At 44.1% G+C, this 24,123-nt stretch overlaps 1 protein-coding gene across 1 annotated transcript in view; it reads right to left on the minus strand.

Annotated features, from left to right (window-relative positions):
• The window catches only part of ANTXR1 (ANTXR cell adhesion molecule 1), a 262,215-nt gene that overhangs the window by 45,226 nt on the left and 192,866 nt on the right, over positions 1-24,123 (minus strand). Inside the window, exon 17 of the mRNA XM_068989259.1 lies at positions 17,832-17,912. Coding sequence (XP_068845360.1) covers positions 17,832-17,912 — 81 coding nt within the window. The remainder of the gene's footprint in view (positions 1-17,831; positions 17,913-24,123) is intronic.

Below are 24,123 nucleotides of genomic sequence, written 5' to 3' on the forward strand. Positions count from 1 at the left end.
ATTTGAAGGCATAGTAACACTGCTGGATGAAACTGGAATTTTCACACGGGTAGGTTAAGTCTTTTGGTAGCTTCCATCTGTGTTGCTTATTAGTGACCTTGTGTGTGATGTAGTCACGTGGGTTGCTGGTGTGTGTGATGTGAACTGCTTGTAACCCTAGTTTTTTGCTAGGAGGTTCTGTTGTGAATCATTAGCAAACACATTTTCAGCTCTAGGCCACCAGCGGAGGATCTAGGGCAGAACAAGCCAGGGCAGCTGATGGGGTACAATGGGGACCATGGGCTACAGGAGGTCTGTACTTATTCCTGGTTTGGAGGGATGCTTACTGTCTACCAGCACAGAAGGTAACCTCAGTTCTACAGCTGCCTTGGCTATCTCTGGAGGACCATACATCCCCTGGGCCTACAGACACGGTGGAGCATCAAGGCTGTGGCTTCATAAATTTTGGTAAGTATGTTTCCACCACCAATTGGAAAATATTCCCTCTTCTTTCCATTTCTCTCTACCTCCATGCTTAAGAAGTCCAGGCCTGCTTGGTCAGAACTACTTCCCCTGTTAGAAAAAAAGAAGGGAGGATTCCACAGTGGACTTTCCAGTGGACCCACTTTGATTAATGATCCCAGTAAGGGGCATGGATGTCTGTTATGATGTTCAATTTTCCAGACTCTGTGACATTCAAGAGTTTCCCATTACAAATCACCTTGAGTGAGCAGTAGAGAATGTGGAAAAGCTTACACAAGATTTACTCCTATTTAGAGCTTATATTTGAGTTGGAGTCACAGAGGCCTTGGAAAGTAGGTACACTGGGGATTGAGGCCAGTGACTGGGTGTCAGCTGCTTAGGGCCACCCAGTCAATGGGGTGACCCAATCCAGATGTTGGGGGGATACAGGAAAGCACACAGGTGCTGAAGGCTAGAGGAGTGAGCACCCCTGAAGCTAATTCTGCCATTACTATGGATTCTGAACCTAGCTCTGCTCTCGATGGTCTTAGCCAATAGAAAAAATGGAAAAATAATACTAAACGTTAAACAAACATCACAAGAATGAATTTATAAAGTAAGACGAGTAAAGTCAGAGTCGTTTTCCTCTCAGATTTTCTATTTTCAAAAAATTTAAAGGAAAAGTCAGTTATTAATAAATGGCAATGACAGAAAGTACGAACCGCAATTATAATGAAAGTTTAATGTTTTAATAGTGCTTAATCAGGTGGCGTAGTGGTAAGGAAACTGCCTGCCAATGCAGGAGATGCAAGAGATGTGGGCTAGATCCCTGGGAAGGGAAAATCCCCCAGAGCAGGAAATGGCACCCTCCTCCAGTATTCTTACCTGGAGAATTCCATGGGCAGAGGAGACTGGTGGGCTACAATCCATAGGGTCACAAAGAGTTGGACATGCCTGAGCAGACGTGCAAACTGTTGGTGTAGTGAGGTGAGTGATATGTGTGTACACACAGGTGCATGTGTGAATATAACTGAATAAATGCAATGCTCAGTCAGCCTCATTTTACCTGAAGATGCCCCTACAAGAACATGTGAACTCTCCCTCTTTATTAATGGTGAGGATTTTTTTTGAGACGTCTTTGGCCACTACTGAAATGCAGGTACCTATGGAGGGAATCTTATAAAAGTTTACAAATAGCTGTGACCTGGGGGTCACAGAAAAAGTCTTCATAGAACAAGAAAACAAATTGAACCATGTTCTCAGTGCTGTGAGGGAAAGGAAAGGAAATGTCCCTTTCCTCAAATCAGTTACTGCTTCCTCAGGGAGTGAAATATCAGTACTGCCTTTAAATTAAAATGGTGTGAAATTTTGAGGCAGCAGCTGTGAGCACAGGAAGAAGGAAGGACCAGACAATGAGCAGGAGTCAGGGGAGAGCCTCGGAGAGCTGGGCACCCGAAAGATGTGAGCAGCTCTAAGGGTGGAGAAGGCAGAGCTGGGAGGTGGAGTGTGACTGCTCTCCCCTCCCCCTCCGGTGTCAGCCTGGGCCTCCTCTTTCAGCTCCTCTCCCATTTGGGCCTTCATACATGCTGTTTCTTCCACCCAAATGCCTTTCCCTCACTTCACCAGGAGAGCTCATCCTTTAAATCTCAGTCCAACGGTCTCTTTTCAAAGTCTTCCCTCGTCCCCCAGCCTGGATTAAATCCCTGTGTTCTGTGCTGCCATGAAACTTCAGATGCTCCCCACAGTTCCATACCACTCATCACAGCAAGTTCTAATTTAGTGCTTTTCTGACTGCTCTGATGTACATCCCACAAGGGCAGGGATTGGCCTCATTCATGTAAATCCCCATTGCCTAGCATGGTACCTGCTGTAGGGTCAGAGCTCAAGACCAGTGCATGGGTGCACTCTGTCTTAGACACAGTGTTGGTGATAGAGAGGCAGGCAGAGGTGGAATCAGTAAGAGAAAATATGAAGTAACTTGGGAACTTAAGCACACGGATAGGACGGCAGGTCACTAAGGGAGGCAAGCAGTGGGTATGCCATCTTGGGCAGGGTATAAAAATGGAACAGCGTTGGGAGGTGGGCAAAGGTAAGTGGACAGGAAAGGAGGGGTTTGGGTCACAGGGAGCAGCTCTACTTTCCAAAATTCTGTCTGGTTTACCTCTTCTTCAAGGGATTAAGCCCAATCATGAGCCCCACCCTCTTCTCCTGGCCTGGGGAGAGAACTCAGGAGAGCCAGGGTGTGTAAACGGCTGGAGGGGTCTGGTCCTGCCACTTCCAATAAGTCCCTTTGTAACTGTGAATGAAGCAGGGATCTTAGTATGAGAGCATTAATCTTATTAATATGAAAATAGGAGATAAGTAAAGCAGGAATGGGGAGCATCTGAGAAAATGTACTTGGGAGTGTTTGGAGGTGTCCCCATCAGCTTGCTAAACATCAGTTTCCTTATCTTGAAAATGAAGGGACTGAGATCATGAGGAACCTCCAAAGCATTCCTGAGACTCAGGGTCAGGTTGAGGTGAGGTGGTAATGGAGATAATAGGAGAAGGGGTGTGTGTGTGTGTGTGTGTGTCTGCGTGTCTGTGTGTGTCTGTGTGTGTGTGTCTGTGTGTGTGTGTGTGTGTGTGTGTGTGTGTCTAGAGCAGCCTGTGAATTCTGGAAGGATATCCCCTAGCTCAGATTCTGCCACCGAAGATTCAACCGAACACTTTTGGACCAGAATAGAACTCCCCACCAAACTGGGTTAAATAAATCTTAATTGAGGCCTATGGCAGAGGTAGAGACCATCCACTAGAGATGATCTTTTCCAATGCCCTCAGCTGGAAGAGAAGGCCCATAGTTGCCAAGTGACTAGACATAAACATAACACTTGAGCAAAGCAGAAAACTTCCTACAATGTTATATTATACACTTGGATGAGATTTTGACCCTAGAACCAAGCCCAATTTCCCTTAGTCCTGACTCTCTTTGTCAGGAAAAAAAAAATGAGATCAGAGAATTTCAACAGGGGTGTCTCTATTACCCAGCCCTGCCTTCTTCAACCCCCAAATTCTCTTCTGTTTGCTATTTGTAACTTGATACCAGGACTTGACCTGTTGCTGCAGCTGTTTGGGAGATGAGGCAATTCAAAGGTGAAAGTCATCAGCTAAGCAATAAAATGATGATGCTGATGAGTATGGAAATATGTATGGGTGTGGAAAAAGGAGGGGTTAGGTTATGGGGGATTGAAAGGGAAGGGAGAGACCTCAGCCACATCAGATACCTTCACAATTATTTATTTAAAGAGACCTCCCACTGGGAGCAGGAAGTTAGTTCAAAAAAAAAAAATCTCAAGATGGTATGTTTTGCAGGATCAACTTTGGGTTTAACTTCTCCAAAAAAAGTTAACTTTGCAAGTTTTGGGTACAGTTTGGTTTTTGCTGTGGACAGAGGATGTCTTGAACTTTTTCTTTTGTAAAATCAGGGGGGTAAGCCAAGAATTCTAAGTACTCATGTTCCTCTCCAATGAGACAGTGAAGGAAAGATTTCCAAGGGTGAGAATTGAATAAATACTACTGAGAATTCAAACATCCAGGGAAGGGGCTCAGCCAAAATAAATCACACCCTCTAGGAACATTTCCTATAATTTGCTTTTTTTTTTCTTAAATGATCTAGTCTTACAAAAGTTTATGAAAGGTCAGAAGTCAGTGGCCAGCAAATTGGACTTTCTCTCCAGATCTATTGGGGACTTTACATCTTGGTGTCAGACACTGATAGAAATTTTGAAGATCCCTGTTTACTAAAAGTAAAAACCAATATATTCCATGCAAACTTCTTTTCCCCCACTTTAAAATAGAAATGTCTACTTTTTCAGCGGTTCTGTGAATTGAAGAGCAGAGGGACTAAGAAAAAAGCATTATATAAAGCCTATTGTCTATTGTGCAAGAAGGAATTGACCTTTACATAAAGACATTAATACAGTAATTTGATTCTTTTAGTCACTGCTGATTTAAATATGAGAGAGACATTAATACAGCAATTTGATTCTTCTAGTCACTGCTGATTTAAATATGAGAGAGGAATTCTGAGAAGTTTTTCTTGTGTGCAGAGATCTAACTTCTTTGAAATCAGTTGTAGTTTTCAGGGTAAAGAAGGGAAGAAAATGAACTCCCATCTGTTTGAATTATTTACACTTGTCATTTTGTTTCATCCTGACAAACCAATATCATTAATTATTAGCCTATTAACTATTTACCAACACATTGGATCCTTTGCGTACTTGAGCTTTGGTAGAATGATTTTAACCTGGCTGTTCTGCAAGACAAAGATGCCTATGGCCAAGTTTTCTACATACATTAAAAACAATTAAAAACTCTATCAATATCTTGTCAAACCAGAGCTTTGCAAAACTTTTGAGAAACTGTGCCTGAAATCAAATGTCTTGAAATACAATGTAATTTGGCACTCTAATATTTATCCTAATATTTAAGACTAGCTCAAAATGGTGATAGTGTAAGTTTTTCAGTCCCTATCATCAGGGTGGTAACATCTCGCCTTTGTTCCCTCTCCAACCTCAGGAGGTACACTCATCCTCTGTATCCCATCCTGAGGTGTCTCCTCTCACTCTGCAAGTTGGCCATGGGCATTAATGGGCTGCAGGCTGGTCCTGGAAACCTGCTACCCCGACCTTCCTACTTCCTGTCTGCCCAAGTCCCAACTTTCCTCCAAAGCCCATTTCAAGTCCTACCAGTCCAGGAGAAGGTCTCCCATCCTCTTGGGTGATTTTCCTTCCTCTGTGGCTCTCATTCCCTTCAGCTATCTTGGCCTTGACCACCATCTGTTCTGTCTCCTCAACCTTAGCCATCTGTTCTTTGAGGTCTCACACTTGTTTGCCTTTTCCCCAGAGCCTTTCCCAGCACCTCAGTAATATCTGCTGAAAAAGATCACACTTAGAAAGTTGGGTAAACATTTCCTGCTCGCAGGTTTGCCCCGTTCATTTTATTTTCACCAATCAGTGTTGTCAGAACAGAGGCATTTACTAGAGATGTAATGAAGCAAATTCAGAGGAAAACTGAAGTGAGGAGGTTAAAATGCAAAATGTTACTCGGCAGACAGGAAATGACTGATAAGAGCCTCAGGGTCAGGTGAACTTTCTACAGAACGTTAACCAACCTGTTGTGTGTATTGTGGACGCTGGGACTTGCCCACGTTATCCATTTTCACCACGTTTTTGGGATGTGTCTTAGAATGTGCTGGTATTTTTGTTACTTGGATCTGCTGTTTCACCAGCAAGCTGTTTAAATGGGGATGTTCATGTCTTTACATAGATGCCCATGCATTTTAAAATTGCCAGTGTTCAGGAAAGAATGTCTTATCAGCACATATAGAACAGTGGTTTTAATGATTTTAATTGCCTAGCAATTTGAAAAATTGTTTCCCCCTTATGTTAATAGGGATAAAATTAAATGAAAGAATCAGACATTAAGTTATATACATGCATGGTCACAAGTGAATAAAGAAAAAAGAGAATATAGGGTAAAAACTCTATTAAGTATGTAAATGCTTTCTTGGTGAGTACAAGAAATGGTGAGAAGGATGTTACTGGGAATGATAAAGTTGGGGGAACCCACTGGACTGAGCAATAGTATCTAAAGCAATCCTTGGGAAGAAATGAGTTGCTTTCTATTTTCATATGATGGGGGCCATCAGTAGCCCACATGGTGCTTTTGTGTGAGTCAGGAAGAGACACTCCTCTCTGAGCTGGGATGCAGGCCTGTCTCAGGGAGCTTGACCAGTGATGTTCAGGGTGGTCCTCTGTCACAGGGCACAGCCTGCACATCCAGGTGTATGCATTCCCAGTAAATAATTCTTTGGAAAACGGACATGATTTTAAAGAGCACAGTGGCCTGAAAAGTGACCCTGCTAGTACATAGTAAGAGTGAGAGACTAGCTCCAGAATTGTTGGTTTAACCTAATCCTGACCAAGGACGTTTGTTGATGGCTTTGTCTATGAAATGCAGGGCTCTGCCACAATATTGATACATGACAAGTATCTCACTTATGTAGCTGATTATAACCTAGTATAAAACTAGCAATTGGTAATTGACAGATATTATGGGATTAATTTATTGGAGAAGTAGGAGGCCCCCACTAATGAAAGAAGTGGGAGGCCTCCACCAACAAAACAAAATACCCCAATGCAGTCAGCACTGCCCTTTAGGTGCCATGGGTAGAGAAGATCATTATTTCCATTCTGCCACCGAGAAACAAAACATACAGCAATATATTCTAGGGACCCAACAATGGGCTCTCTTGCAGGTGGAGTTTTGAAGTGAAATTGCTTGCAGCGTGGCATCCCAAATTCCCATGTTTCTTGCATGAAGACTCTCGAGAAGGAAATGGCAACCCACTCCAGTACTCTTGCTTGGAAAACCCATGGACGAAGGAGCGTGGTAGGCTATAGTCCATGGGGTCGCAAAGAGTTGGACATGACTGAGTGACTTCACTTTTATTTTGCATGAAGAAGAGATACCCACCCTGGAACTGCAGAAAGTGCAGATGCATGGGAGAGGTAGAATTCGGAAGGTGTGGCTGGTTTCCTCCTCATCCTCTCCTCAGTCTACGTCTACATGCCCTGCTTGGCTGGCCTATCAGGGAAGACAGAGGCCGCTGAATGGGGGAGAGCACATCCTGGACTCTGCCACTGAGGTCACTAAGGAAGAGAGGCATATCCTGGCCACTAGGTCTTCTACTTCCTCAGGGCCCTTGCCCTCTAACAGTGAGCTCTTCAGTCTCGGCCCCTCCTGGTCTTCCATCATGAGCCCTTCATCTTTCTTAAGTCCTTCATCCTGATCAAACAAAGAGCCTCTTTCAAGTCCAGCTCTCCTCCAGCCACTGCTTTGGTTCTCCCTTCCCATTTTCCACTAAGCCTCACTCCTGCCCCCATCATTGCACTGAATTCACGTCACGAAGACCTCCAGGACCTTCTCACTGCTGTAATTAATGGACCGGTCAGCTTGCATCTAAATTTCCCATACTTGATGCTGTTGACCCCAGCCTCCTCCGTGATGAACCATCTTCCCTTGGCTTCCATGACCCAAACTCTGTCACACCTGCTCTTTCTTTGGCTGGTCCTTCTTCATTTCCCTCTTGTTCTCCTTTTTCTTTCCCCGCCCCAGCTCAAAGGATGTGACTGTGGGTGTTCAGCACTCAAGCCATTTCCCTTCTCTCTCTCCACCCTCTCCCTGGCTCTGCATCTATTCACATTGGTCTCAGTCGTCATGGTGGGGATGCTTAAGTCTTTGCCTCCTGCCCAGAACTCTCACTAGAGAAAAACTGCCTCTTGACAAGTCGGGTGATGTCACAGGGGCATCCAGGGTACACCTTCCACTCTCAGGCCCTGTAGGTGCGCACCCTGAACGTATATAACTCTGAGAGTGAGCATTCCTGAAGTGTAATAAGCTGGTGGTACTTACACTCAATTCTGTAAGTTTAAAAGCTAAGTCCTCCTCTTCCCTCCCAAAGCTCTTCTTGCACCCTTATCCTGGTGAATGATGTCACAGTTGGCTCAGACCAAAACCTGGAGGTCCTCCCTGACAACCCGCTCTCTCATCCTCCACACCAGCCAGTTGCCAAATCCAGGCATTCTGTTTCTTCAACATCTCCTAAATCCAGCCTCTTTCTTCCTCCCACCACTGCCTCTGGTCAGGCTGCCACCATGTCTACACTGCAGCCAGTGTGACTTTCCTGAAACACAATGTGAACACAACTATGCCTAAAACACTTGGCAGTGATTCTCCACTGTCCCCAGAGTGGGCTCCATGACCAGCACCCCCTCCACCCCCTCCCTCCACTCCTTGCACTGTCCTCCACCAAACCCCGCTCCTCAAGTCTCCTGAAGAAGCCACAGGCCACCCCCAGATTCTTGCTCAAGATTCCTTCCCACAGAAGAGCCTCCTTCCACAACTCCGCTCTGATCTTAGCCTCAACGCCACTTCTAGAAGCCAGTTTAGATCCAAGGCTGGTGAAATGCCCTTCCTGGGTGTACTCCTTCCCTTGCCCCCAACCTCTCACATCCATTACAGAGCCATCACACTGGTGGTTGGGGCCTTGGCCGTTGGTTCCTGCTTCTCAAGGGACAGGACACAGCTTATTAATTGGTGAACAACCAGCACAAACTCAGTGCTCATCTCACAGGAAGTGTTTGATAAGTATATATATTTTTAAAATATTTATTTAAAAAATAAATATTTTAAAAATATTAAATATTTAAATATTTTTAAAATATCCCTTTCTCACTTATACTACTAATAAGACACTGGTATCAGTATTTTAATCTAGACTTAGCTAATCTGTATAATAACAAGAAAATAGACATTAATCTTTTAATAAAAAAGGACTGTATAGAAACTCTTACATTTTGGAATATATAGAAACTTTTAGGTTGCTATATTATTCAACAAGTATCTACTGAATGCGTAAACGATTTGAGGAATCCCAGTGTGGACTTCAAGTCTGATAGTCCTGAATTAAGCCCCAGATCTGCCCCTTCCCAGCGGTGTGTCTAACCTCCCTCCGAGTCTCAGTTTCTGCTCTATACAATGGGGATAATAGTTCTTCCCCTTCTGTGCTTCTTTGTGTGCATGTGTGCTGAGCCGCTTCAGTTGCATCTGACTCTTTGTGACCCTATGGACTATAGCCCGCCAGGTTCCTCTGTTCATGGGATTCTCCAGGCATGAACACTGGAGTGGGTTGCCATGCCCTCCTCCAGGGTATCTTCTCAACCCAAGGAATGAACCCATGTCTCTTATATCTCCTGTCCTGGTAGGTGGGTTCTTTACCACTAGTTTCACCTGGGAAGCCGCTGTGCTTCTATCAGTTCAGTTCAGTTGCTCAGTTGTATCTGACTCTTTGCGACCCCATGAACCACAGCACGCCAGGCCTCCCTGTCCATCACCAACTCCCAGAGTTTACCCAAACCCATGTCCATCGAGTCGGTGAAGCCATCCAACCATCTGATTCTCTGTCGTCCCCTTCTCCTCCTGCCTTCAATCTTTCCCAGCATCAGGGTCTTTTCAAATGAGTCAGCTCTTCGCATCAGGTGGCCAAAGTATTGGAGTTTCAGCTTCAACATCAGTCCTTCCAATGAACACCCGGGACTGATCTCCTTTAGAATGGACTGGTTGGATCTCGTTGCAGTCCAAGGGACTCTCAAGAGTCTTCTCCAACATCACAGTTCAAAAGCATAAATTCTTCGGCACTCAGCTTTCTTTATAGTCCAACTCTCATATCCATACATGACTACTGGAAAAAGCATAGCCTTGACTAGATGGACCTTTGTTGGCAAAGTAACGTCTCTGCTTTTTAATATGCTGTCTAGGTTGGTGATAACTTTCCTTCCAAGGAGTAAATGTTTTTTAATTTCATGGCTGCAATCACCATCTGCAGTGATTTTGGAGCCCAGAAAAATAAAGTCAGCCCCTGTTTCCACTGTTTAACCATTTATTTGCCATGAAGTGATGGGACCGGATGCCATGATCTTGGTTTTCTGAATGTTGAGCTTTAAGCCAACTTTTTCACTCTCCTCTTTCACTTTCATCAAGAGGTGTCAGGAAGCATTTAACAGGAGGCTTCCTGTGTGCTGTTTTGGATCTGTCAGGAATTCTGTGTTCCTTATTAATTCCTGAATATTCAGGAATTAAGAGGAGAGGAAAGCCTCTTCTGAGGGCTGAGGAATCCAGGCATTTCCTTCATTAGTTTTTCTATATGGTGATAAGTACCCTATTCTTTTTTATGAACCATATGGTAAAAGTGATTATTTACAACCCTCTCTCTTTCATATGGATGACCTCATGTTTCCTTGATAACTTGTAAGTTTTGATTTTATCTCTGCGGAAAATAGCTATCTTGTAAGACAGTATAAATACCTACACAATGTTGAATAAAACACCTTTGCTCCATCAGAGCTTTGGTCCCCGTGTCTTGCTTTCTCTCTCTCTCTCTCTCTCTCTCTCTCCCCCTCTCTCTCTCTTTCAGGCTGATCCCTTGGAGTGGAGAGGTCCTCTGGGTTCACTTTCCTGCCGGGCTTCTGAGACCCTCTCGAGAAGGCGCTCTGTGCCTTCACCCCATCAAGAGGGTGCCTGAGGCCTTTGTGAACAGAGCAAGCCCCGTATCAGGGGCTTTATTGGCTTTCTGCGTAAACCAAGGAATATCAGCCTCTTTCTCTCTCCTTTACTTTCTTATCGGTTGACTTCAGACCACCAGGTTCCGGTCCATTAAAGGACCTCAACAAAGAGGCTCTTTAGTTCTTCTTCATTTTCTGCCATAAGGGTGGTGTCATCAGCATATCTGAGGTTATTGATATTTCTCCCGGCAATCTTGACTCCAGCTTCTACCATCTATAATTAATACAATGCTTTACTCTTTCAAATCATGCCCTGAACTCCAGGAAGTTAGAATTAAGTCCTATTCTAACTGACATCCCCAGTGCCCAGCCCAGGGATGGGTTCCTAGGTGGGAGCACAGTAGATGAAATTTGATGAGAGAATGTTTGAGGGAAGGTAGCCAAGATGACGATGGAAGGAGGAGGAGGAGGAGGTCATGCAAGGTACATGGAGAGGGAGAAAAGAGAAAGCAAGAAACAGAGTGTGCACACTTCGAGTCTGCTTATGTTGCAGGAGGCTTGTCTGCTTTCGAAGGACTGGGCTGAGGATGCTCTGTCCCTGGAGATAACCTGCCCAGATCATTCTTGCCTCTGCAACAGTAGGAAGGCATGGGGCCCACGTGACTGGCCCAGCTCCCTTGCTGGAAACAGCTGTGCAGACGGCAGCCCTGGGGAGCCCAGGGAGAGGATTTCACAACCTCCGAGGCTGCCCTTCAGAGGAGTATCATATGTTGTTTACGTACATCTCTATCTACATGTGTGTTTCCTGGGTCTCTTCTGATTGCAGTGAGGCTCAGTCTTGCAAAACAAGTTCAGAGTGTGCCTCATATTTCGTTTTTGCAGATAGTGATGGAGCGATGGAATGTACCAGCCTCCCCATGCCAGATCGGAGAGAAACTGAGAAGCTGAAAACAAAGACGACATCCATCCCCAGTGGCTCCTCCCAGAGCATGTGCAGGAGTTGGGACATTAAAGCTGGGGTAAAAATGCCTGGAGAGGGTTTAGACAGGTTGATACTTTAATTCCATCTGGGAAAGACCCAGGAGGCAGAGTTATTATTTTTCTTTCCCTTTCTCTTTACCCAAGCAGTAACAATATTGGAGCAGGAAGAATCTATGCTTATTGTCTGCTGATTGTAATCATCCATTTTCCTTATGCCTATGAAACACAGGATAGAGTTTTTGAAGGGATGTTGAGAGTTGCCTTCAAATTGTTCCATGAGGGAAACAGAAGATGCTGCCCAGGACAAGAAATAGAGAATTAGATCAAATCACTGATTGTCAACCCTAGTTGCTTCTTAAAATGACCTGGGGAGCTTTTAAAACTCCTGTATCCAGACTTCATCCCAGAAAAATTAAATAGAATCTGGCACCAGGGCCTTAAAACTCCCCAGATGATTACAACATGCAACCAGATTGAAAATCACTGGATTCCGTGAACTCTGATCTCTAAAACTCCCTTACATTTCTGTGTTTGAAACTAGCAATCTAGGAACAAAACCATCTGCAGCTGGCAAGATTTCTCTGCAACTGGTTGGTATTTAATATTTAGACTTCTGCTAGAGCAGTTACTCCCCAATTAGGCTAATAGGTGTTCTGCAGAGAAACATAGGAAAATAGTCACTGGTGGTCAAATAAACACAGAGATGCTGACTTGAAGTCCCCAGCAATTAGGGTTAGAGGGATCTTGATGGGTATCTAATTCCATTTATCTCACTGGTTCTAAAGTGTAGTCCCCAGACCAGCAGCATCAGTATCACCTGGAAGCTTGTTAGAAATGCTAGTTTCCAGGCCCCACCCCAGACCTGCTGAGTTAGAAACTCTGACAGTGGGATCCAGCAACCTGTGTTTTAACAAAACTTCTAGGTGATTCTGTGCTCAAGTTTGAGAACTAGTGATTTGCTGCAGGAACTGTTTACTATGTCCTGGCCCAGTGGTTTGACTGGTTTTACCCTTGTTTAGTAACATGGAGCAACCCCAGTGATGCCTGTGGAAGCTCATTTGTTGCTGAAACTCGTCTTTCAGTTTTTTAAAGTGAAATATGTGTTACTGTAACTTCTACCTGTGGCTTAACTTCATTCATGTCTTCTCTGAAGTCATATTCTGTACTTTAGAGGCTTTAATGTTCCAGGGCTTCTGGTTTGATATAACATATAGCTGATAACTTCTGAGGGCACTTCTCCAAAATTTACATAAAATACCCAGGAAGATACAGAAAAGGTACCAACTCACAACACCATCAAAAACTAAAAGTGACAGAGTAGAAGTAATAGAAAATTTTTGTGAAAATTTACATCCTCTTGGACTAGAGAAGACTGTTTGACACCAAAGGCAGAAATTAGAAACATTCATAGATTTAACTATAAAATTATAGGTAATGTCACACACACACACACACACACACACACACACACACACAAAATTAGACTTTAAGTTTCATGAAGTAAGCATCATATACTTAATGTATACCACTGGATCTTCAAAACATTTGACTAATAAATGAATGAATATGAGTTAAGCAAATGGCCATATAAAAATCAAAGCTAAAATATCCAATAAAAAGTAGGATAGAGGCATATATAGGCAATACACAAAAGGGAAAATAGTTATTTGAAAGAAGTTTCACTTCAGTAACAGAAAACACAAATTAAATTATCTGTCAAGTAGATAAGATTAATAATGTTAATGGGAGATGGAATTTTCATAGATGGCAGGCTCTCGTGTTAATTCACACAATGTTTCAGGCAATAATGAATAATGAGCCCAACCTGGCAATTCATGTCAAAACTTTAAAATTTTGCATGCTCTTTGATTGATCGATGAAACAACTACATGTTTAATTCTAAGAAAACATTCATGAATGTGCACAATGATCTGGCTACAAGTATACTGATTACAGATAGCTTCATCTGTAAAACACTTGAAATAAACACTCTAAAAAGAGAAGGCAGGCTGAAATATAATGTCACAGTTTGCATTTAAAATCACATCATATAATGATATGAAGTGGCATGAAAAGATTATTCCTTGAATACAGGTAAGTGATTAAAAATATTAATGAAAATGAAAGTGTTAGTTACTCACTTGTGTCCAACTCTTTGCAACCTGACCCCATGGACTGTAGCCTGACAGGCGCCTCTGTCCATGGAATTCTCTAGGCAAGAATATTGGAGTGGGTTGATATTCCCTTCTCCAGGGCATCTTCCCGACTCAGGGATCAAACCTGGGTCTCCCCCACTGCAGGCAGATTCTTTCCCATCTGAGCCACCAGGGAGGCCCAGAGAGAAAATATTAATAGTTTATAAAAAGACCGCTTAGCATGATGACCAAGTTAAAAAGCTCTCAGCTCCCTTTAAGTCTTCTGCCTCAGACTGAACATTCCCAATTCCTTCTGCCATTTGTCCTTGAATGGTAAAATTTTCTGAAGTCAGAGAGGCTCCCATTTAGGAAGAATTGGGGACTATCCTGGCAAATGCTCATGGGACACAGGTTCTAATTTCTAGACTTTCCTGCTAAGTCTCTGTGAATGTTCTCTACTTTGGTAAAACCCCCTTTAAAGCCTGGGTCTGGACAGCAACGTTTTGTGTTTACAGGGGTACCATGGGGACGATGAACAATCTTACCAAGGTAACAGTTCAGTAGGTAGAGATGATGGGAAAGACATCCCAGGCAGAGAAATTAAGACTGCAAAGGCACAGAGACATAAACGATTCTGGCATGTTTAGGGAATGGGGAGCAATTCTAGGTGGCTGGAGCCTCTATGTAGTGATAGGGGAACCAGGGGGGAAAAGTAGATGAAATGACAAGGACAGCCTTTCTAAATCAAGCTAAGGATTTGGGGCTTCTTCCTAGCCTTTGAAAGACTGAAGCTTTGGGATGGCATGCTGAGATCCATGGTTTCAAAAGAGCAAAGCGGTGGCTATACACTGGAAGCCAGGGGATGGTTTAAGCAGAGGTTACCAGGTGGTTGGGGCTTCCCAGGTGGTGCTAGTGGTAAAGGACCTGCCTGCCAATGCAGGAGATGTAAGAGAAACAGGTTCAATCCCTGGGTTGGGAAGGCACCATGGAGGAGGGCATGGCAACCCACTCCAGTATTTTGCCTGCAGAATCCCATGGACAGAGGAGCCTGATGGGCTACAGTCCACAGAGTTGCAAAGACACGACTGAAGCGACTTGGCATGCAAGCACCATGTGCTTAGTGAACTTATTAAATTTTAGGATCCAATGTGTTGCTGGTTTGCTACTTACATGGCTTCTTCGGTACTTTCCCTTTTATGTCGGCTCAGGCTCTCTTGGTGGGCTCCCAAACACAATAGGACAGTGGGCCCACCCCAGGCAGAGAGAGGAAGACGGGTGGTGGCAGGCAGAAAGCACTCACGTCTCCTGCTGTCATCCCATTCATGTCTTCCCTGACCCAGGGCTTGGGCAGCTCCCAGGAAGTGGGCACCAGTCCCAGGGAAGGATGTGACTCTGGGCTCAGGCCTCTCCCAGCCCTCTGTTCTGCGGTGGAGGCTAGAGGCACTCCACGTTTCCAGCAGCCTCCGAGGCTCTACTGGTGAGCCCATGTCTGTAATGCTGGGGTGGGTACATTTGGGGAAGGATAGAGCAGACAGGAACTGAGAAGGAAAAACTGCCAGGTTTCTGTGAGATCAACATGTGTTTGAAAGAATTCAGAATGTAACTGAGAATGTAATTAGGTGATGTTTGTTTTTGTTTTTGTTTTAAAGGAAAAACTCAGAACCTGTGACTCTTGTTCATGAGCACATGCCTGGATGTAGTCATTTTGAGTTTATGGAAAATGTGGTCAGCCCCATAAATCAGTGCTGAGGAATTCTTACAGAGTTATCCATCGTGCAAAGAAGGCAGGTCTGTAGTGAGTCTGTCGAAGTTATGAAAACAGAACAGAATAAGCACATAATAATAAGCTACAGTATAGTCTTCTCTTCTAGAATTCTTTCCTGAGTTGCCATAAAGTAGCTTTGAATTTTCCTTCCTACATAATCTATGATCTTTCTTGTGTATCTCCATGTGTACAACTAGATGTCTGTGGCCATCACCATGATTACAAAGACACAGTTCTCTGCCTCTACTCTCTCAAGTGTCTTAAAATTTTCAGCAGGATTCCTGTAAAGAATGCCCATTTCAAAGTAGGCTGGACAACTGTACTTTGCAACACCTCTGAGAACATGGTCACAAATGTATCCTAACTCTCTTCCGTCCTTCCCATCTATCATTTTGTGTGACTGGAGAATCAAATTTCAGGGTGGGGTTGTATTTCTCAAAAGCACACAGAAGGTCTTCAAATGTGAAAGACACAAACTTTTATTCAGAATTTGTAAATAAGAGATTCAATCTAGGTGTGATTCGTTAGAAGGAAGGATTCCATCCATTTTCATCTCATTTTTGTTAGATTTATCCAATCAGCCATTCGCCCTCAAACAGTTTTAGTTCTTACATCTTATCTACCATAATATTTCTCTTATCCTTCCTCTTTCCTACACTTGATTCTCTGGTTGACCCAGTTTATAAATCTGTTTCTGGCAGTGAAGAATGGAATGTTAACAAATCGGAATGGAGATGTTTTTCAAGTGCTCTGAGAAAAATGGGCTTATTCATGGACTAGCATGTTCTATCAGAAAAATAGTACTGCTGAGCCCAAGGAGTTTACCTACCCTATTGTTTTTTTCTTAATCTGTTAGATGCGTTTCATGCAGGCTAAAAAATGTCTTAATTTTCCACAGAAACCATATGTATAACTTACAAGGCCAGATACCATGCTGAGTACAAAGCTGATGGCCTAGGCTCATTTCTGTTAGCTGTGTGTACTTTAAAATCTGCTCTAGCAGTGTGTTCTTGTTGACTTCCAGACAAAAAACAAATTCTAGAGATCAAGAAGGTCAAGTTGGCCCAGCATTTATATGCCCTGGGTGTTTTTTTTTTTTTTTTTACATCATACTTGCCCGCTGTCCCTGCCACAACGTGGAGCAGGAACAGCTAGCTGGCAGCAGTCTGCTCAGGTTGTGAAACTTTAGACCAAATCCTCTCAAACACAAGCCACCTGTTGTCACCAGGTGCAAAGGGAGGGTGACCTGCCTGACTGACCCTTCTCTAGGGTGTTATTAGTTGTGCCGTGTTGCAGAGTGGGCAGTGTAAAGATACAGGTATATTTGACATAATCAATAGCAATATAGTTTGAATTTCTGCATCAACCTTTCACAGACAGAAAAGAACAAGGTAAATAATCATAATAATGTTTGACTGAGCATTACTATTTAATGTGTTCAAACATAAAGCCAAATGCTTTACAAACATTACTGTCTCCAGCCAGCCACACTGAAGTAATTATTATCAACCACTTTACAATATGAAGAATGGAGTTCAGAGAGGTCAAGTGACTTGCTTAGAGTTTTCCAGGCAGGAAGGAAGCAAAATTCAGACCCAACTCTACCTGATTCAAAGGAGCCCCAAATTAGACACTTTTGCTTTTGGGTTAGTGTGTCTGATTCCCAGAGCAGCAGATGAAAGATGCAGGTTGTAGGTGGTTGAGGGAGAATTTGGTCCCAGGCTTTGCTTTGAAGATTTTATAAAAGAGAGAATAGCTCTTCCCAGAAGAGCTAGCAATGGCGTGATTACGGCAGAACTGAGGTTGTTTCCAGCGTTGTTATTATTCAGCTTGTCCTGTCCTCTGTTTCCTCATTTACAAAATGAGGACTAAGGCCTTTGTGGCCTCCTCCCTTGCTATCTCCTTCCAGTTGGAGACACTCTGAGCTTGGCCCTGACAGTTTCGGGGCAAATCCTCACTGTGGAAGACCCTCCTGTGATCCTGGACCAGACAAACCCAACACCTGCTGGACGATGGGGGAGTTTTCCTACGGTCCCTATTCCCTGGCTCCACCTTGTGGCCCTGGCGTCCTGCTTGTCACCACTGGCCAGTGTGGCCGAGGAGCAGCAGCCCTCTCTCCGGAAGCTGCCTGAGCATCCCTGCTTTATTCACTCACTGTACCTGGAAACCCAGCAGCTCAAGTCCTAGGAAGCTAATCTAACCTGTTTCGGTCAAAATCCTTATCAGAAAGCAAGTCGAAACTCAAGGTCTTGTAGAACCAGAAATTTGAAAACTAGTATCTGATTTGTCACAGCATGAAATGATAGCTGGATTCATATATCTGGAGTTATTGCAGCTCAACAGTCAGAGGGAGAGAGAGAAAGAGAAAAAAGAACACGTGTATGCGACACCATTAACGAATCCTACCGTGTCTCCTGGCTGCGGACGCATCACGGACACACGATCGTAGCCTTTCCTTAGTAGGACCCACAAAGCATCAAGTTTTCCCTGAAATAAAACAAATGCATCAAGATTACATCTGAAACCAGACCGAGGGCCCGCACTGACATGAACTTTCCATGCTTCTTCAGTCATATGAACCACACTTCACCAGCAATGCAGTTGTCACAGGGCGTGACTCTTTAGTTCAAAATGTGGGTTTCGGCAATGGAGAAGAGACGCATCCCAGAGAACCCTGATGCTCACGCAGGAGACACCTACGACTATAGCGCAGCCTCAGGTGTGCAGACACAGAGGAGTCATTCAGCCTGTTGCCCTCATTGCATTTCCGGGCATCTCCTCACACTGCAGGTCAAGCTTTTCAACTTGCGCTCAAGTTTTTTCTTCCCACTTAGTGTCCCGAGTTTACAAACGAAATAATGAGGACAAATTCAGGAAAATGAATAGAAGCGTGGATGGGGCTGGACCAGTGAAAGGGTCCTGGGGCGCAGATCCATGGCTGTCCCCACAAGAGGCTCCAGAATCCTGGGCTTGAGGGACAAATGACCAAGCATTATGGATCACCACAAATCACAGCCCCCTTTGGAGTTGTAGGTGACTGGCTAAATCTGAGAAGACTGAATCTCTGAGGGCTAAAGTTTTCACAGTACGTGACAAAGGGAGTCTAATGTTCTAGTTCCTTAGACATGCTGAGTGAAGCTGGCTTCTGCCACTGCAAACACTAAAAACACAGGAAAAAAAGGACATTTATTTAGCTTTGCTCTTATTATTAACCCTGGCTGGTGACTCCACCAACAGGCAGAAGTCCCCTTTACTTTGTCTGATTTCCCTTCACCACCAGGAAATCTGCTCACCTCCACTTCTAAACATGACATTTTAGCCTCTGGAACTGGTAACTACGTTCCCTTTCATGGCAAAAAAAGGACTTTGCAGATTTGATTACTGTTGAGTCCTTGCTCCAAAGCCACAGGTGCGAGCCCTGTACCACGGCCACAGAAGTGGAGCCCAGAACTAGGTCAACAAGCTAATTGACCCTTTGTTGCCAAAAGCCCCTGATCATCACTAACAGGCCTCCTGACTCCAAATTAGGCAAAGATGCCCACTCTAGTAAACACTCGATAGTGCCCCAACCAATCCCCAACCTTCCAGCAGGAATTTTCTTTGTCTTGAGGCTGCAAAAATTGACTATTAACCCACAAAAACTGTCAACTCTTCTTGGTCTGTCAGGTCAGCCCACTGTGTTTGCAGTGCCTCCTTTATCTCTGCTCTTTATTCTTAATAAACTCACTCCCTTCTGAAATGCTGTGTGTCTGGAAATTCTTTTTCAACCTGCGCTCTAATTGCCCCAACAATTATGTTAAGGATTTTAGATTGGGGACATGATCCTGGATCATCTGGATGGACCCAAGCTAACCCCATGGCTTTGCTTATTATTTATGTATTTCACAGGGGTCCTTAACAGAGGGAGGCAGGAGGGTCAGAGAAAGAGATGGAGAAACAGAAGCAGAGTCAGAGGGATCCCATGTGAGAAGGACTCAACCCATGGTAGCTGGCTTTGGGGAGGAAAGGGGGCCACAAACCAATAAGCAGGCAGCTTCTGGAGTCTGGAAAAGATGAGGAGATGGATTCTCTCCTAGAGCCTCCAGAAGGAGTGTAGCCCTGGCTTTGTTGTCATCTTAGCCCAATGAGACCCATTTTGGGCTTCTGACCCCCAGAACTATAAGACAATAAATTTATGCAGTCTTAAGCCACTTAGAGGTAATTTGTTAGAGCAACAGTAGGAAACTAATACAGCCCTTATCACTCCCTGACAAAGACTCTGTTTATTTGCTTAGTATTTGTCTCTGTCGTCTGGAATGCCAGCCCCATGAAAGCAGAGGTGCTTTTTTTAACTGCTGTATACCCAGCCCTTAGCACAGCTTCTGGTGCTCAGTAAATATGTGTTAGATGAATGAATGCATCCAGTGCTGCTATGTGCTGGGCTAGGTGCTTTTCTGTCTGTCTGCTCATTTCATTCTCCCAGCAGTCCCAAGGGGTTATGGGGAAGGAATCAGAGAGGTCAACTAACTTGGCCAGAGGCACACAACTTGTAAACTGGAGAGGTGTGACTGGATGCCCCCACCATGTCTGTCTAATTCTAAATATTAAAAAAAAATTTAAGGCATTCATTAATTTTTAAAATGAAGTATAGTTGATTTACAATGTTATATTAATTTCTACTATAAAGCAATGTGACTCAGTTATACACATATCTACATTCTTGTGGCTCAGTTGGTAAAGAATCCACTGGCAATGCAGGAGACTTGGGTTCGATCCCTGGGTTGTGAAGATCCCCCGGAGAAGGGAAAGGCTACCCACTCCATTATTGTGGCCTGGAGAATTCCATGCACCATTCCATGTGGTCGCAAAGAGTCGGACATGACTGAGTGACTTTCACTTTCACTTCACCTTCTTTTAAAATATTGTTTTCTGTTATGGTCTATCACAGGATTTTGAATATAGTTCCCTGTGCAAAGCTCATATACTTTCTATTATACTAATTGCAGCTTCTTCCTTGTGCAGATCTTCTGGTTGGAGCACTTTCCCTTGGATCCTCTAGAACAGGGTTTCTAAACTGGGGGTTGCAACTCTTCAACCCCTCATGGAATAATTTTGTGTATTAGGATCTGAATTAATAGAAAAGAAAATATTTGAGTTAATGGCATATGGTAAGGATAAGTATGATTTGTGAAAAATGTGTATCAGTTAAACATGCATGGGTGTATTAGTGTATGAAGTGAATACACACATATGCACACATAAGGATTTACTGGGCCAACATTATTCCTGTTGGGGTCTCATGAGCATGTTTGAAAACATTGATCTGTAAGTGGTCTTTGAAGGATAATGCTGAAAGGCTAGGAGAGTCTAGAAACTTCAAGTTCCTTGCCACAAAGCGTTCACAGTGGCAGCATCAATTTAAGAATGCCACCTTGAAGAGCTGGTGTTCTGAAGTTATTTTCTGGTGGGTTTTATTCAGATACGAAAAATGTGCTCTGCAACCTTTATCAATGGTCGCTTGAGTTCTTGTGGGTTCAACTCTGTCTTGCTAAGCATAATGTTTCTCATCTCTCTTGGCCAAATATTTACAAAAACCTCTAAAAATATTCTGGAATGACTTCACAGTGCTGGGAAGGACTGCTGCTGTGTTCAGCATGGTTTTTTGCATTAAACCGTTTCAATCATTGGTTAAATGTTTTCCTTTAAAGTTCTTTGGGATAAGCATTTATATGTCAGGATATAACCAGGTGGACTTCCTGGATGAATGCCTCTTTTCTTTTCCTTTTTTTAGGGGGGACTCCTGGTAACTGACCTGGTAAATCATCCCCCTCTCAGTAGTATGTGCACTGATCACTCAACTCCTTGACAAATGAGGCGCAATGAGATGGGGCTAAAAGGAAAACTGGCTGTTGAGGAAGTATTATAATTAACTCAGCAGAAATCCAAAGTTCCAGGCAGGGAAAAGGGGCAAAAACCACCCAGATGTGCAACACCAGGAGAATGGGTCATGTTTCTTTGTGGCAACAGATCATAGAGCGAGATTTAAGCACAAAATGACTGGCTTTAGACTGTATTTTGGGGCTGCCCCTCACCAGCTCTGCTGTGGGCTTGGACAAACTGTTTCATGTCCTTAAGTCTTACCTTTCTCATCTTTAAAAAGAAGAGAGATAATAATATTGTCTGCTCTATGGATTTCTTAAAAGGCTTACAATTAGATATTGAAGTAAGATGCGTGCATGCTAAGTCGCTTCAGTCATGTCCGACTCTTGGTGACCCCATGGACTGTAGCCCTCCAGGCTCCTCTGTCCATGGGATTCTCTGGGCAAGAATACTGGAGTGGGTCCCCGAGCCCTCCTCCAGGGGATCTTCCCGACCCAGGGACTGAACCCGATCTCTTATGTCTCCTGCATTGGCAGGCAGGTTCTTTACCATTAGCGCCACCTGGGAAGCCCCTGAAGTAAGATACTTGTCTCACAGAAAGCATTCATTCAATGTTATCAATGTGTTAATCCTTAGGCAAAGTCATTAAAATGATAATTTGGAATGCCCTGTAGAAAGATGGAAATGAATGTAAGATGACGAGTAAGAATCCAATAATTTGTACTTTACAAGCATGGAGCGCCCGTCCTCCACTCTGTCCTGCAACCTCATTTCCGCCTTTCCCCCTGGCTTCTATGACGGTGTCTGGGGACCCCCAACACTCCACCACAGCTGCTTCGCTAAGGTTTGGCTAAACCTTGGCTCTGCCTGCTCCTTCTTAACTCTCTCATATCCTTTTCAGCCTCTTCTTCCCCTCCCCTCTGCCTACACTTGATGCAAGGGGGTTCCCTCGGTGTCCCCCCTCTACTGGACTCACCCCCAGGCAGAATGCTCACCCCACCTACTCTCACCTAGTCTCATGGGTCAAATTTCTACCTGTCTGCCCATGGCTCATATAAGCTTCTGATCCAATTACCAAATCTTAGTTGTAAAGTAAACATATCACAGGTATAAAAAAACCCCAAACATCACATATTGAATAATTTTCCCCCAGCCTGCTCCTCCTTTGGCACCCTGCCTTGAGTATGCCATGGAGCACCACCAACATCGAGACAGGCAATGACCAGACAGATCATTCTCACCTCCTCTCTCTCTGCCACCCCTTCACACCCAGCTTCCACCATGTCTGGAGGATGTTCTGTCTCATCTTCCCTCTTGCCTCTTCCTGTCCAGCCCTGCCCCACTGTCTCCTCGGCTACTGCCTTGGCCTTGATCACCTGTCACTCATCCTGTGAATAGTGTCCTGATTGGTCTTTTACCTCCAGGCTCCCAGTCCTCTCTACTACTTGATTAATAACAGATTTCGTGGCTAGCTGGAATGGATGCTTTGTCAGTAATAAAATAAATCAAGAAACACCTTATTAGCAGTGTGAATTTAGGCAAGTCACCCCTCTGTGCCTTGATTTTTCCATTTGCGAAACAGAAGGAGTAGTAGCAGTTTCTAATTTTGAGGGCGTTGGTGAGAAGTGGAGGAGTGAGTGCAAGAAAGGCCCTCGGGACCGTGCCTGACTTGCGGTACTTGTGTCACCCAGGTGTGCCCTTCATCCAGGTGAGCTGCTATCAACAGCTGTTCTGGCCAAGGTAAGGCCAGCTAGTTCTGATTGTAGCCCTCAGTATTCTAAATTCTAGAAGTTCCACAAATGAATTCAAAGTCCCCATTCTGTGTGGCACAGAAGACAGTTGGGGTAATCTATACATCCTATACCTTGCTGTATTTCTGTCAATACATCAGGTAGCATTTTATGCAAGAGCTGAAGTAAGCTTTAGAATAAGTGTGTTTAGAATCAAGAGGATGAAAAATGACTCTTAAAGAGAAGTACATAACAAGGTTCCTTTGCTTGATTTTCTGAGAGGAGGCAGAAGTTTTGTCATTTCAAGACAGTAGCTACTGGGCTTATTAATAACATCCCTTTGGGGCCAGAAGAGCCTCAGGAGATTCTTCCAAGTTGTCAGTGGGCTTTACTCACAGCCTGGGGGGAGCCTCTGAGTTGATGCCACTATTTCTCTCAGATCTGAGTGTCCTGCCTGCATGGCCCTCTCTACAAGGTGCGTTTCAAGACACAGGTCCTCACTTCCCAGGAGGAATGCTTCTGCGAAGCTTAAAGATTCTCCACCATTCTGGCAACCCTTCACCATAGTGTATTCTGCTAAGTCACTTCAGTCGTGTCCGACTCTGTGCAACCCCATAGATGGCAGCCCACCAGGCTCCCCTGTCCCTGGGATTCTCCAGGCAAGAACACTGGAGTGGGTTGCCATTTCAGCTGACATTTATATATACCTTTCTTTCATATGAAATTGACACACTTAGACTATCACATGAGAAGTGTACCAATTCCAGGTTCCCCAACTCTACCTCAGCCTGAGAATCAATATCTTCCCATCCACAAAGCCTGGCAAACTGGGAATTTTACATCAATGCTCGCTTGTTCCTTCCTAAACAAGAAGACCATGCCAGGAGGTTTGTGAGGTCCATCGCTCAAAGCATCTCGGTGCATGGGCTTTGTGGCTGCCTTTCTTTCCTTTTTTGGGAGTGGGAAGAGGGGTGGGCAGGCAGCAGCTGTATCTTCTCTTCTGGTTTGTCTGCCTCAGCTACTTGGAAGTTAGTCAGAAGCTGGGAATTTTGAGGGTAGTTCAACTTAGAGGGATGTGAGAGATTAATACTAATTTTTTAGACCTCAAA

This window comes from Capricornis sumatraensis, chromosome 1, assembly GCF_032405125.1.
Source record: "Capricornis sumatraensis isolate serow.1 chromosome 1, serow.2, whole genome shotgun sequence".
In the NCBI taxonomy this organism is placed as follows: Eukaryota; Metazoa; Chordata; class Mammalia; order Artiodactyla; family Bovidae; genus Capricornis; species Capricornis sumatraensis.